Below are 15,717 nucleotides of genomic sequence, written 5' to 3' on the forward strand. Positions count from 1 at the left end.
CTCTCTCCTCTACTGTAGTACTGAGTAGTCTCTTTCAGGCAAGGCCGCCGCGCCCTCCTTGTGACGCTGCACCCTCAGCGTTGCTTCTTAGTCAGGCCAGGAGCAATACAGATATCGTTTCTGAGCTCCAGAAAAATTGGGAACTCCTCCCACTTTGTCGGGAAGCAAACAACCAGTGGCAAACCAAGGGAGGTGGGTCAACCATGCCGTTTGGGAAGATGTTAATTGTTGTGCTCTTGGTCAGACCAAGTCTTGAAGAGATTTGAAAGTCGAGGATAATTGATATGATAATTCTGTGCCGATATGAATGATAATGATAATTCTTTGCCGTCTCTCTGTGATTGCCTCATGACCTCCCACTGTGCCTGCTGGACTCATTGGGCATTTCTCAAAACCTAGTGCAGTGCACTTGCAAGTGTATGAGCCTAATTAGTCACGCCCAGTGATTGGATACTCTTTATTAGTCACACTAAGTGATTGGATATTCCGTAGAGTTCGCCAAAGAGTATCCAATCACAGGGCGTGACTAATTAGGCTGATACACTCGGAAGTGCACTGCACTAGGTTTTGAGAATTGCCCATTGGTTGTATTTAAGGGCAGATTACGGCAAGGGCCTACCGGGCCAAGGCCCAGGGGCCCAAGAGTCAAGGGGGCCCTTCAGCCCAAGCCTCAATTTTTATTCTCATCTCACATTAAAATCACACTTTTAACAACTTTACTGGGGGACAACTCCGCCAACCCCCCAACAATTTAGAGTCTGAAACATCAGGACTAAAACCTTTTTTTCTAAACTATCAACCCATGGAGGGTGGGCTTTCTTGCTGTCTGGCCCAGGGGCCCATGGAATCATAATCCCTGGTTGTACAGTAGCCTATGTAGCCTATACCACACAATGTCAGCCAGGGACTAAATGAGAAATGTGTCCACTCCTCTCCCACCCCTCAGGAGTCTCTGTCCTGAGGGCACTAGCCTATGTTACACGCCCCCATCCAATGACACTGCACTCCACTTATGCCTCTTTTCCACTACAGGTTTTCTGGTAGGCCTACAGCTTGACACAGCTCAGTCGCCACTTTTTGCGTTACGATTGTCGTGCCTATTCTAAAAGCAAAAAGTGGCGGCCGAGTCACGATTTGTCGGGCTGTAGGCCTACCAGAAAACCAGCAGTGGAAAAGAGCCATAACTGTGTGCCCTAAAGGAAATTCATTTTAGGTCCCTTATTCCTATATCATAGTCCATTCTATGGATATGCCCCTGGAGAAGTTCTGGGCCCCATGCATCTGCACCTTAGCTTAGCACCATTATTGCAATACATTACATTTAGCTGACTCTTATATCTTTTATCGGTAACAGTCCCAGGAGAAAAATGCAGGATTCAGCCATGGATTCAGGTAGAAAGAGGTAAGCCTTGGATTTAAACCTGCAGCCCTCTGACCAAAAAGACCAATTCGTGAATCTAGTAGCAGTCATGGGTGAGCGGTTAGGGCGTCAGACTTGCATCCCAGAGGTTGCCGGTTCGACTCCCGACCCGCCAGGTTGGTGGGGGGAGTAATCAACCAGTGCTCTCCCCCATCCTCCTCCATGACCGAGGTACCCTGAGCATGGTACCGTCCCACCGCACTGCTCCCCATGGGGCGCCACTGAGGGCTGCCCCCTTGCACGGGTGAGGCATAAATGCAATTTCGTTGTGTGCAGTGTTCACTTGTGTGCTGTGTCACAATGACAATGGGAGTTGGAGTTTCCCAATGGGCTTTCACTTCACTTTCACTAGTGGTTGCTGCAAATTTTCAGCAGGGACCCCCTTTATTAATGTGATCCCCAACCCTCATAATCTTTTCCCCAATAATACGATTACATTTCCATATATAGTTTATCTACTAATCCTATAAGTACTGAGAATACTGAAGAATTGAATACTAAGAATACTGTTATTAGCTGTTAACCTGGAGGGTCCTGACCCCCTCGCAGAGAGAAGGAACTGCTTAATAAATGGAACCACTGACCAAACCATTAGCACCGCCCCTGCTTCCACTAGACATCAAACTTACGAACTATCCTGCACCCGTCTTTCAAATCATCAATTGATCATCAATGATAATAGTGCCACATTTCACCTGTCGAATGCAGTCCTGCACCTGTTCCACTGTAAAATCAATACTTCATTCTCTCATGTTCTACCAGACTGCATAATTGGTTCATCCTCATTTGACTACGGTATGTTTAATGTAGGGTTATGGTTGTGAATAATTACCACCAAATGGATTGAGTGGGAGCCAATTACAGTAGGTTGGATTGTCATTACATCCTGTACTCAACATCCTTCAAAGTCCAATAGCACTGATAGTTTGTCTTATTACTGACAATACAGGAATTTTGACATAGGCAACAGGTCTTGGCAGCAGTTATTTCCAGTGTGCTGTGATGTGGTTCATAATTTGGTCTTTCCCTTTTAAGGAGATGGATTCTTGTCTGAGTAATCACTCAAATAAGATAGCTCGTAATTATATTTCTGTACACAATATCAATATTCTTTTGCTAAGGAGACCCATTATTTTGTTTGTGGGTACACTATACATTTGTATCTTTTGGTTTCTGGTACTTTATCAACAATAAAAGAACCATCTGAACTGAAAAAGTCAATGACAAACTACATATTGGTCACTGCCATGCATTACTTAAATCATTACAAATCTGCTTCTTCAACTCATTAATTTCAGACTGTGCCCTTATTTAACACTTAGCTGATGTCAATCTGGAGCTACTTTAGAGTTATTTTAAGCGCAGGGTAGGCCACAGTTGCTGGAGTAATGTGGGATTAAGTGGCTGCCTCATAATTTTTACCCATGGATGAGAGCCGGGGGTCATTTAGTTGTTCAGTCCTCCACTCGATCCATATTAGACAGGTCATCAGCTGGTAAAATTAGGCCTTTCGTCCTACCGCACTTTTCTCTGTGGATTACTGACCAGAAGCCCTATTGGAAGAAATTAAAACATGGGGCCACGTCAATTTTTGCTCAGAATTCAATATGGCCACCATTTTCCAAAATGACTTGTTTTCATGCATTATTACATCGTACTATAAGGTGATATTCATGAACGATGAACTACTTTCTGTCCTATTTCCTTACATACATGTTTACAAAGGTTGACTAAACTAAAAGTCATGAAAATAAAGTTGGCCACCTTGCAATATCCAAAGGAAATAATGATTGAAATGCACAAACAGAGTGTATGGCTGCGGAAATTAGGCCTATTGTCCTGTCAGGGTTTTCACAGTGGATTACAGACAAGAAGGCCTATTGAAAAAGATTCACCAGCTGGTTGCCACCTCAAATGTGCTCCAAAATTCAAAATTCAATTCTCTGTTTTTCAGAATGGCAGACTTTCATACATTTTTCTCAATACTGTAAGACCATTATCAATAAAGATAACCTATTTTCAGTGAAATCTCCTATCTACAGACGTGAGTACAAAGGTTGGCAACAGATAGATGTAAATTTCCTTTAGACAATATCCTAAGGATTGAATTACACATACACAGTTGACTGCTGAAAAAAGGCTATTGATCTACCAAACTTTTCACATTAGATGTCTGACCAAAAGTTTTTCAGGCCTACATTTTTTTGCATAAAGCAAGGGTGAGTGTGCGTGCGTGTGTGCGTGCGCGTATCCCCCGCTCATCTTTCCCCTGCTCTACAGTGTCTTTCCCCTACACACTACAGTGTATTCTGCCTCCTCCACCCCCTCACTCACCCCCCCCCACACACACACACACACACACTATTCTGCCCCCCAACCCCCTCACTCATCGTTCCCATGCTACTCTCCTCACTCACCCCCCACTATTCTGCCCCCCACGCTCAACCCCCCTGACTCATTCTTCCCCACCACCCCCCCCACAAAATACTCGCCCACCCCCCCACCCAATGTGAAAAGTTTGGCAGGTCAAACCACCCCCACCCCCCCGACTCAACTTACCCCGCCCCCCACACATTATTCTGCCCCCCCCGAACCCCACACATCCACCCACACACTATTCTGTCCCCCACCTCCTAATTCAACCCCGACTCATTCCCCCCCAACCCCACTCTGCTCCCCTACCCCCACTCACCCCCTCATTCATCCCCCCGCTCCTCCACATCATCCCCCCCCAACACACACACACCTGGTCTACTGTGTCTATGTCAGTGAAGCACACTGGCCATACACACTTGAGAAAAGTGCACTCAGGCACACGTACACAGACATACAAACACACACGCGCACGCACGCACGCACGCACACACACACACACACACACACACACACACAGAGTTTGGCAGGACAACATGCCTTTTTTCAGCAGTCCACTGTGTTTGTGAAATTCAATCATTTGACAACATTCCTTTGGATATTTCAAAGTGGCAAGATACAGGGGGTGGACAAAATAACTGAGACACCTATCATTTTAGTGTTGGAAGTTTAATGGTTCAAGTGGACCAGCCTGTTGGTCTATATTCATTAATGGCACATTGCACCAGTAAAGTGAAGTGTGAAGGTTCAATTAGCAGGGTAAGAGCACAGTTTTGCTCAACATTTTGCAATGCACACAACATTATGGGTGACATGTCAGAGTTCAAAAAGGATTAACTGTGGATGCAAGAGGAACTAAATGACACTGAAATGACAGGTGTCTCAGTTATTTTGTCCACCCCCTGTATATATATTCATGCCTTTTTCTAGACAACCTTTATACTCACGTCTGTAAGAGATAGGACAATTTAACTGAAAAATAGGTCATCTTTATTGGTAATTATGGCCTTATAGTATTGAGAAAATGTGTGAAAGTCTGCCATTCTGAAAAAACAGAGAACATTTTTAATTTTGGAGCACATAGATGGCCCCTTCTGGTCTGTAATCCACTGTGAAAACCCTGACAGGACAATAGGCCTAATTTTCGCAGCCATAGACTCTGTATGTGCATTTCAATCATTATTTTCCGCACTTTCCTTTGGATATTGCAAGGTGGCCAACTTTATTTTCATTTATTTTAGTTTAGTCAACCTTTGTAAACATGTATGTAAGGAAATAGGACAGAATAGTGCTGAAAGTAGTTCATCGTTCATGAATATCACCTTATAGTACAATGTAATAATGCATGAAAACGTTAGGTTATGGCTATAACCCTCGGTTCTTTGACAACAGAGTGAGGTGTTTCACTAAGGGGATACGCTTGGGCGTGACCATCTATTCTCGCTTTCATAGATGGTCACGCCCAAGCGTATCCCCTTAGTGAAACACCGAGCGAAGTTAGAAAAAGAACAAGTCATTTTGGAAAATGGCGGCCATATTGAATTCTGAGCAAAAATTGACGTGGCCCCATGTTTTAATTTCTTCCAATAAGGCTTCTGGTCAGTAATCCACAGAGAAAAGTGCGGTAGGACGAAAGGCCTAATTTTCCCAGCTGATGACCTGTCTATATTCTTCTGACCGATATGGCATCTAAACTTCCAGCCCCTCACAGCCAGACACTCTCCAAAACCAGTAGGCCAAAATTACCCTCAAGAGGTTCATGACTAAGTAAGTTGAAGAAAACTTGTTTCTTCACAGCAGTTTTCTATACTGCACTCAACTATTTATTCACTGTTTTAAACGGACACTGTGCAGGAAATGGTCAAAAAAGGTACTGCAACTATGCTGCTCATTGAAACTGGGTTGGCTATCGCCACATTTGATATTTACATGAAAGTTTACTATTGTAATAAGCAAATATTTTCTAGTATGGTCCAAGTAGTAATTTTTGCAGCTAAAAATGGCTATTTTTGGAAATTCAAAATGGTGGACCATGGAGAAGATCCCCCTTTTCATGTATGAAAAATGCAATTTTTCCAGTCATAATGAATACTTAGAATTTGATGGTGGTGGTAAGTATTCATGAAAAAGTTAACATTAGTGAATGGGCAGCATGAATTCTGGAGATAAACAACTAAAAATCTCACACAGTGTCCCTTTAAGTACTCCATACATTTTGATGAGTTTGTTTTATCAAGACCACTCAAAAGGTATCGTGTCACAGAACAAATGGTCTACAATTACAGGTCATACCAGACAGGACCAAAACGATCTTAAGGCATTGTATTTATACTTCGTGCAGTCCAATAAACTACTGCTGACGGCCAGGCCAGTACATTTCTGGTGTTGTGTGCTCAGGAGGTTAGCCTACGGTACTGCATTCTGTGCCATGGCATGGCCAGTTCCACGCTGGATTCCTGTAAACCCCAGCAAACTCATAAATCTGTCCATGGAGTGGCCATTTAAAGATTTCCTGCCAGGCGTGCACATACTAGATAGCCCTCTCAGGACTTCCAAGTGGCAGCCCTGTCTGCCATCCATCACCAGTGACCCAAAAAACTTGCAGTCCTCCAGGTTATTTAACTAGGTGGCTTACAATCACTTTAACTGGTTTCCCTGAGTTGTATAACAAGATGCATAAAGATCCTGGCCATATAATTACAATATCATGGAAAAGTTGATTGCCATAATTACATCAATGTTTACTTTCATGGATCCATGGATCATGGATGGCATTCACATTAGAATATTGTAATAAAAACACAATTTTCTTCAGAAAATAAGAAATTCTGGTCAAATCAAATCAGTTTTAATTTGGTACTCTCTACATAACATGTCAATGTTCAATACTTGGTTAGGACCGTCTTGATCCCTGCCATGATGCGTTTTACACTGAAGTCAATGGCAGTGGCATTGCATTGGAATTATGGAAGCCCATATCCTTGATGCTTTGCCGTCAGCTGTTTGTTTGTTTGTTTGATCTGGTGACCCACAATTCCACTCTTCAATACACCCTGTAGATTTCCATGCCACGTTTTGGTGCTTTGGTGGTGTGGACATTTTAACTCACCAGAAATGAAACCCCATTGGAAATGAATGGGGTTTGATTTCTGATGAGTTAGCACCAAAACCAGGGAAATCTAAGCCAAAATCTTCACTGGCAAAAAAACAAAAGCATAGAACCCTTCGGTCAAACCTTCTCATGCAACCCGATGGAAGTAAGCACAGTAGAGGCGATGGACTATTAGCCAAATGTTTCTTTATTGAGACAAGAGAGCGGACAGCGCGTGGTGATGATGCTGATGCAGGAGGTGGGCCGGGCCTGGTGCAGCTGGTTCAGTCCCGATACCCAGCGCTGCAGCGGTCCACCCTCCATCTCTCAGTCTCCTGTGGGTCACCACATGGCTAGTGCTGCTTCCTCCTGAAAGAGCAACCTGAAACACAACAAAACACACGTTCACACAGAGGTCATCAGTTGAGAGTTCAAATGTCCATTACAAAATGATCTTGAATAATACCCGTTTCTTAAAAGGGACACTGTGAGATTTTTAGTTGTATTTTTCCAGAATTCATGCTGCCCATTCACTAATGTTATCTTTTTCATGAATACTTAGCACCACCATCAAATTCTAAGTATTCATTATGACTGGAAAAATTGCACTTTTCATACATGAAAAGGGGGATCTTCTCCATGGTCCGCCATTTTGAATTTCCAAAAATAGCCATTTAGCTGGAAAAATGACTGTACTTGGACCATAGTAGAAAATATTTGTTTATTACTTAGTAAACTTTCATGTTAAGATCAAATTTGGCAATAGGCAGCCCAGTTTCATTGAGCAGCATAGTTGCGGTACCTTTTTTGACCATTGGAAGTGTCCCTTTAAAACCCACACACTTAGCTGACTTTAAATTACTTACATTTATAAATGAAATACATTTTGAATTATAATTGTATCTGGCTCTCTTCTACTGTTGCTAAATGTTCATATTCAATATAGTTTTTCACACACACAAACACTTATTAAAACCAAACTAGACCTGCGCAGTCATTTTATTTAGCCCGTGAGGTCATTCCAAATGTGTATTCCAGTTGACCCACATACACCATTAATACGAGTGAGCAGAGACCAGTAACATCTCACACTCCTATACAACAGAATATGTGCAGGGCTGGCACATTTGATCTACCTTACATAATGGGAATGAGACTGAGTACTATGTGTGTATACACAATTTTAGCCCATTTTTTAAAAATAGAGAAATTGAGTTCGGCCCACGACTTCGTTCCAGATTTTGATTTTGGCCCTCAGTCAATTTGAGTTTGACACCCCTGGTATAAAGTATGCACAGACAAAACAAAACACACAAGATTAACGATTGCCAAACTGCCTTAAGTGGTGGGACGTGACGTTGGGAGCTCAAGATATTAGGCTAAAATGAGCAAACGGCTCAGGTGCTCCGGATCGATGACAGGAGCCCTTCCCCTGATTAATCATCCCAATTAGTATTGATCGCGCTTCACACTCACTTGCTTTAAATTGAATAGGAAATGTTTACAAAAAGGTGCGCTAAGTGCAATTTCATGGGCAAAAACACCATCCCCTCGCCAATATGGATGCTTTCACAAAAATCTATGAAATATCACTTAAACGCCCATTTGTCCCAAACCATGATGAGCTGTGATTATTCTTACCCAAGATAAATGCCTCCACCCTCCATCAAACACACGCAGACCCACTAACCAACCGCCTATATCAATTAGGAATTAAGACCCACTTTAGATGACGCATCGTCATTGGAGAAAGTAATTGAAAGTGGGCGCTGGTTGTTAAGTAACAGTGAGAGGGACCCAAGTGGTTTATGACGTGGTAGTTAGTTACTATTGTAGGGTGAGTTAAGATAGGACCTTTGCGCATCTGTTGGGATTGTGATGAGGACAGAAATTGTACAGGCTTAATCGTAACGTGACCAATGACATTGCCGCAGCTCTTCTCAAGACGGGAACATTTTTTGAGTTCAAAATAAAACAATTCTGATATTTTTAGTCAACAACATAAAACGTATCTAAAATGGCTTGTAGGTTTTTCACATTATGCAACATATGTGGTCGTGCAACTTGCAGGCTAAAATTCAGAACTAACTAACAACTACTGTCCAAAGATAGGTGATTAATGATTAATTAAATTTACCCATACACATTATGCACAGAATAAGTTTATCAACTTGACTGCTTAAACCAGGGATGTAACTTAAAACTCAGACCATAGGGCCATATCTGGCCCGCAGAGTCATTATACCTAGATCACCTAAAACGTGTACAGTTGGCTCACACATAAAATTATAGCATAACAAGACTGAGTCACAGATTTGGTGGGCACAGGCCAGTGAAACAGCTCACGCTCATATGTGCAACACAATATGTGCAGGCCAGGGCTTGACATTAACTTTTTCGCTTGCCGGCCACTAGTGGTTTTCCGGAGTCACTAGCCATCCAGCTTTTCTACTAGCCACAAATTTGATTTCTCTCCCCCACCCCCCCCCCACCCCCCCCCCCCCCCCCCCCCCCCCCCCCCCCCCCCAATCATGATGCAGTACGGTAACCTCAGAAGATGAGGTGCTTAGAGCAAGAAGATGAGTGCAAGGGTTTCTACATGAAAATAAAACATTCAAATTGAAACTGAGTAACTTAGCTTTTTCTTGAACTTAAATACAAATACAATAAATATTCTGATATGTCATACCATTGAATAAGCTACCTGCCAAATTGGCTAGTGACACTGAAATAGTTACCAGCCACGGCCAAGTTTTACCTGCATTTGGCCGGTTGGCAGGTGCAGGCACATTTTAACTACCATACACAATGGGAAAATAATGTGTGACATTTAATTACAGTAATTGTGGATGCATGCACAATTTTAGTCCCTTTCTTGATTCTGGTCCTCAGTCAATTTGAGTTTAACAGCCCAGGCCTAAACTTTCAACATTTTCAATATGGGTATCCTTTCCATTAGAACCCCAAGAATGAATGGTATAAGATGTGCCATTATATTTCCCCACACATCTCATTTGAACCAGGGGCATTTTAGATCAATAAAAAAAATACATTATTTCCCAGGAGATGTGTGTGTATGTGTGGTGGTGTAGGGGCGGGGATGGGGGACTGACCTTCTGTGAGCCGGGCTTTGCCACCAGTGGGCTGGCACAACACTGTCGAGCAACCTACGCACAGCACCACTGTCTGGGCATGGCTGAAGACCGTCGTGATCTTGTAACAACCTGAAACAAGCACCATGATATGCCGAAAATTAGACAACACTAATCAGCGATCATCAACACCAAAAAACGATAGAGTAGTAACGTCATGCATACCTGGACATTTCACGTCCATAAAATAAGAGTTGGGACTCTGGACGAGTCTCTTCTTCTTGTGCCTCCTCCTCTCCTCCTCGGGGGTAGGGTGCAACAAGTCTTTTGCGAGCTGTAAACAATGGCAGAGATGTTAGAGACCTTTATATTCGCAGTGTTAACATGTTTTAAATTCTACTAGCCATGTCATCTTGCGACACAGTCTTGATCATAGCAGAATAGATCATGGCAAGCAGTCATAATGCCGACCTACTTCCACAAAGCCATCGATATCGTTACTTGTGATTAGCGAATGGTTGCAAGCAGTGTAGCTAGCCGATATGAAGCATTTCTGCCATTTCTATCATTTATTTCTTACAAAATAATAATGCGTCACGTACACAACTAGCCACACTATGCTGCGCTGCGATTCATGGCTGCATATGTGCGCCGCCATCTTGTAATCGTGTAGCGACGATTCGTGTAGGCAAGTCATTCAAACTCTTGATCTAGAGACATATTTTGAGGACCTTTGTGTCCACTGGACGCTTCATTTTGAACAATAATGTATCGTACGCGGATACGGAAAAATAGCATTCTCGGAGATTGCTCCATCATCACTTAATACGTTAAATACAGGGTCCGTACTCACTGGCATGTTGGCGAAGAAATAGCCGCTGCCGGAAAGGAAGTTTAGCGGAAACGGCAAAAGATTATGAACGGAGAAAAGGAAAAGGCCTGCGTTCATGCTACCCCCATGTATCAAAATAAAAGTATCCCTCTCTGGTCTCAACCCACAGGACACACGCAGAGTTTAGGCATGACTAGTATATTATTCATCAGACAGTTAACTATTATATTATATTATATTATATTATATTATATTATATTATATTATATTATATCATATTATATTATATTATATTATATTGCAATCAATGCAACGCACGCAGAAAAAGCTGCTGCTTTTTGGGGACCACAGCAAATAACCTCTCAACTTCAGTTGTCAAAATAATCCTACCACCATAATAATTGTGGCTGAATCTCAAATGGCACACTTGTGCACTTTAGTGTTCATGTTTCAGTGCGTATGCTTTATTACTTACGCACTGAAACATAGTGCCCGAAGTGCACAAGTGCGCCATTTGAGATCCAGCCTGTGACAAGAATAATTGGTGTGTAACACTTGCTAAGATTGCCCTTTTAAGGCATTAATGTAGTACTAACAATTATAATAGGGTCATTCTATAATTTGAGTAATATTTTAGGTCCATGGGCGTTATTTGTCAATTCCTCTAACTTTTAACTTCAATCAATAATCTGTTGTATATCAGCACACACATATATCTTTTACATGATACAAAAAGTCAACAAATAATGCCATTTTCCTCTGAGAGGAATGTTGACGTTTTTATGTCGCCTATTATCCAAATGTCATATTCAGTCTTCATATTAGTAAAAAAAATAATAATAATTTTACAGTAGACATTATAATATGACAAAAGTGTTGAAAAGAGGGGGTGCTGTGGCTTGGGCTTGCATGCCCACGGGGACCCTGGTTCGAGTCCGGACGGGGTCATTTCCCTGCCCTACCCCATCTCTCTCCACACTCACTTCCTGTCACACCTTCACTGTCCTATCCGAAATAAAGGCCCAAAAAGCCCATAAATATATATATAAATAAAAAAGTGTTGAAAAGCCTATTATTTTCCATATTATTAATAAAATCAGGGATTTTGTGTGTGTCCCAGAAAACTGTGTCAACCGTGTCACAAAATGAAAACCCCTCCATAAATCAGCAATGGTTTGGTCCTAAGTCATGCAACCAACATCATAAAATGTCATTACATTTTTGGATGGTAATGTGAAGACCTTTTGATAAGTTTTGAGTTCACCTCTTAAATATTTTAATCCATATTTTTGATGGGTTTACATAGCCTAGGGAAAATTTTCCGTCAACTGTGTTTTCAACATTTACCTAAGAACCTGATTTAGAAATTATATCTATAAGCATACAGATAAAGCCCCTAAACATTTGAATCGATTAAGGTCTTGTGGTGGAAGCTCTGAGGACCGTTTGCAGTTAGCACAAAACTCTAAGAATGACCGTGAACTATGTTTCCGTCAACTGTGTCACTCATTAGCTTGTGACCATTGTTATGACAGAGTTAGTTATATGAGACAGTTGTTTATGACAGATTGTGGTTTTGTAAGAAGTGTATGTGATGCGCGCACATCCAGTCAAACAGGTGCTGGATCAAAACAAACGTGCGTAGAGGAAGAAAGGAAATCCGCACACTGTTGCTGCTCACCGATTTATTAGAACACAACGTTTCGACCTCAGGCGGTCTTCGTCAGGTGTATTGTGGTTTTGTCTCTTAAAATGCTTGTTAATGGATTTACCGGTAAGCGCCTTCTAAAGTGTGTTTAAAATGGGTGTATTTTTATATTGGCCTGTGTTTAAGATAATATAGCATTTGTCTGTAACATGATTTACAGAATAAACAAGCAATTTGTCATTAAAATATTTTAAAAGTAATTTAAGATTAAGCTGTCAATTAGTTGTTTTGGACTCTCAAGGGTGTATACCATGGAAACATCTATGTTATTTATTGGGGAAAAAATACAGAAAATGCTGAAGGAGAAACCCTGAAATGTCACTCGAATTATAGAATGACCCAATATCATTGATTACACCAATATCATTACCCAATATAATTACAAGCGTACACATAGGCCTAGCACAGCGCACCATTTTCAATGTCCAGACAGAGGTTTAATAAGACTGAGCTGGGAAATGTACTGTGATTCATGTGATTTTTGTATTTTGTATTTTGTATTCATATGATTTTTGTCCATGTGAAAATCTTTTTTTTTCTTAAATAAGAAAGAAACATGTCATAACAGGCTATAACAACAATGTAACCTAATACAGCAATGAACATACAGCAAACTGTGTTGTTTAAAAAACAAAAAGTAAAAGGTAAATATTGAAATCTCATCAGCCGCTTTCGATCATTCAGCAACTCCTTGTCCGTCCTCAGCCTGACTGGCTGAGCTCTTGTTGAGCGGGTCTCTCTGGGCCATCACCTCCTGAATCCTCAGGTAGGCCTTGCAGTCTGAGGGGCAGCGGTTTCTCTGGAGAACACAAGCAGGCAAGTACAGATCAAACCTGGGTAGCACTTAAGTTTTTTTTCCCCCCATTAATTTAAAAAGTATTTAACTTTTGCATCAGCATAAGTGATTTGTAGTGGTGTGTGAGTTCTTTTCAGGTGGACTTCAAGGCCTCTGTTAGCAACAGACAGGTACTGAGCATCAAGCAAGTTTTCTTTTCAAAAAATACGGATTGAACTAGGATTTTAAGTATTAGGAATATTTAAAGTATTAAGTATTTTTATTCATTCAAGAGTACTGTGCTTGCAAAATATCATACTCTTAAGGAAAACACAGCTCACATACTAGATGTAATCTGTGGACAGGAGGACACAGTCTGCTTGATTCTAAAAAGTACTACATACACTCAGTCGGCTGTGGGAAGAGAGAGTGTAATGGCGATTTTCCCAAACGCCAAGTGAGGCAGGTGGCAAATTGTTCCGACGCACAATCCAAGGTTTCAAGCACGCACAGAGAGTTGAATTAAAAGAGATGTTGATGCTTTTATTCAAACGGTCCGGTTGACTTGTCTAATCAAAACACTGTTCAAAGTAAGCAAGTTATACAGTGATTTGTCAAAAGTATTTGTGGTCTAAAACTGTTCCTCCTTACCATCTTACCTGTCGAACACACAATTGAGTGGCCTAATTAAAGTGCCAGCGGCAAATCAAAGGGGGTGTATCCTGTCACGTGACAGATAGTAAAGTAATTAGGAACAGCTGTACAAAATCAAAAGGAAATAAGGCACGTATGCCATTTCTTAACCTAAATTTAGCCAGGGTTCCCACTCTAATTCAGATATAACATTCTATGACTTTCCATGACTTTCCAGACCAAAAAAAAAACAGAATTTCCATGACCACTTCCGTAAAAAGAAAGGACATTAAACAAAAGATTGTCTTCACCCCTAGAGCCAACGCAGAGCCATCGCCAGACTTAGGTGGGCTCGTTGCATTCTAGAATGTTGCACATTACAGCGTGAAATCAAGCCGTCTCTGGCGAAGAGTTCTAGTATAACCAGTAGGAGACAATGTTATACACCAAACAAAATTTTTTTTGCTTCTACACAACTGTTAAGAAAATTCCATGATATTCCATGCCTGTGCATGCAAAATGGTAAAATTCCATGACTTTCCATGACTTTTTTTAATGAAATTCCATGATATTCCAGAAATTCCATGACCCGTGGGAACCCTGTTTAGCACTTTGTGAACATAAATTAGCATTTCAAAACAATAACAATCATAGGCATCATTTCACCTTCCACTAAGTAAACAAAAACCCAAATGGCTCCAACAGAGAGCTTGATCTCTGTCTTAAACCAGGTCAGAACAGATTTTGTTTTGTGTGCTGGAGTGTTGGCAGGAGAGGACATGCCCTCCCAAGTCAGGGACGGATTATGACTCCGTCGGCCCCTCGGCCAGACTACAAGAAAAGCCCCCTTTTAATATGAGAATGGAAATATGGAGATTTGTGCTTCAGGGCACCCTTGGCTCTTGGGCCCCTGGGCCTGGGCCGGGGCCTGGTAGGCTCATGCAGTAATTTATCCTTGCCCCAAGCTAGCTCCCAGCAGAGTAGAGCATAGGAGAGTATGCAACAGGCGCGTTTATCGTTCATGTCTCTGGCTGTGTGATCATCTCACTGGACTCACGCTGAGGCTGAGCCGCAGGAGGCCTCCCCCTCCTCCTCCGCCGCCTCCTCCTCCTCCTCCGTCTCCCTGGGCCTGCAGAGAGGAGCAGAAGAGCTGCATGGAGCACTCTGTCAGGAGGTTACCTGCGGAGAGAGAGAGAGAGAGAGAGAGAGAGAGAGAGAGAGAGAGAGAGAGAGAGAGAGAGAGAGAGAGTATAATGATTAATAGGCTCCACTTTAAAGCAGGTAGCCATTCTTTACTCAGTAATCAAAGTAGCAATGTAACAAAGAATGACAAAAAATACCCACCACAAAAAATATATATTGTCATTATCTTGGCTGCATTCCTACAGTACAATATGCTCTGCAAAGTCATAGTCCCTCTTTGCTTCCAATATTAAAAGCAGTTTAAAAGTCTGTTTAGTCTATGACAATATTATATTACATTATTATATTAATATTACAGGGGTAGCGCAGTGTAGAGTGTGGGCTTCAGTAACACACTGAATGCACTACGGCTTTGAGGGCAAGACATCAGCAGTCATTCAGGAGGTTGCACCAATGTCTTCCATATCCACAGACCCACATGATCAACAGTGTTTCCTATTGAAATCTACAAACAGACCGATGCATAAAGCTATGTGTACAGTACACCAAGAGTGACCTACGCAACCTGAGTGACAGAAGTCATTATTACTCTATGGAGGGTCAGCGAATGAAGCGTGCGAAGGGAATTCGCTAGGAGCGAAGCCAACTGA

At 41.8% G+C, this 15,717-nt stretch overlaps 2 protein-coding genes across 2 annotated transcripts in view; both read right to left on the reverse strand.

Annotated features, from left to right (window-relative positions):
- Nucleotides 1-7,074: 7,074 nt before the first annotated feature.
- rps27.1 (ribosomal protein S27, isoform 1) lies at nucleotides 7,075-10,952 on the reverse strand. Its single transcript, XM_063185811.1, has 4 exons — nucleotides 10,830-10,952; nucleotides 10,202-10,310; nucleotides 9,998-10,108; nucleotides 7,075-7,266 (listed from the first exon to the last, which is right to left on the reverse strand). The coding sequence occupies exons 1-4, from the start codon at nucleotides 10,923-10,925 to the stop codon at nucleotides 7,238-7,240; spliced, it is 345 nt and encodes a 114-aa protein (XP_063041881.1). The 5' UTR covers nucleotides 10,926-10,952; the 3' UTR covers nucleotides 7,075-7,237.
- Nucleotides 10,953-13,042: 2,090 nt separating this feature from the next.
- Nucleotides 13,043-15,717, reverse strand: part of lrrc71 (leucine rich repeat containing 71) — a 22,950-nt gene continuing 20,275 nt past the window's right edge. Inside the window, exons 16-17 of the mRNA XM_063185814.1 lie at nucleotides 14,982-15,103; nucleotides 13,043-13,315 (exon numbers count right to left, since the gene is read on the reverse strand). Coding sequence (XP_063041884.1) covers nucleotides 13,193-13,315; nucleotides 14,982-15,103 — 245 coding nt within the window. The 3' untranslated portion in view covers nucleotides 13,043-13,192. The remainder of the gene's footprint in view (nucleotides 13,316-14,981; nucleotides 15,104-15,717) is intronic.

The sequence above is a fragment of the Engraulis encrasicolus genome, chromosome 20 (assembly GCF_034702125.1).
Source record: "Engraulis encrasicolus isolate BLACKSEA-1 chromosome 20, IST_EnEncr_1.0, whole genome shotgun sequence".
NCBI lineage: Eukaryota > Metazoa > Chordata > Actinopteri > Clupeiformes > Engraulidae > Engraulis > Engraulis encrasicolus.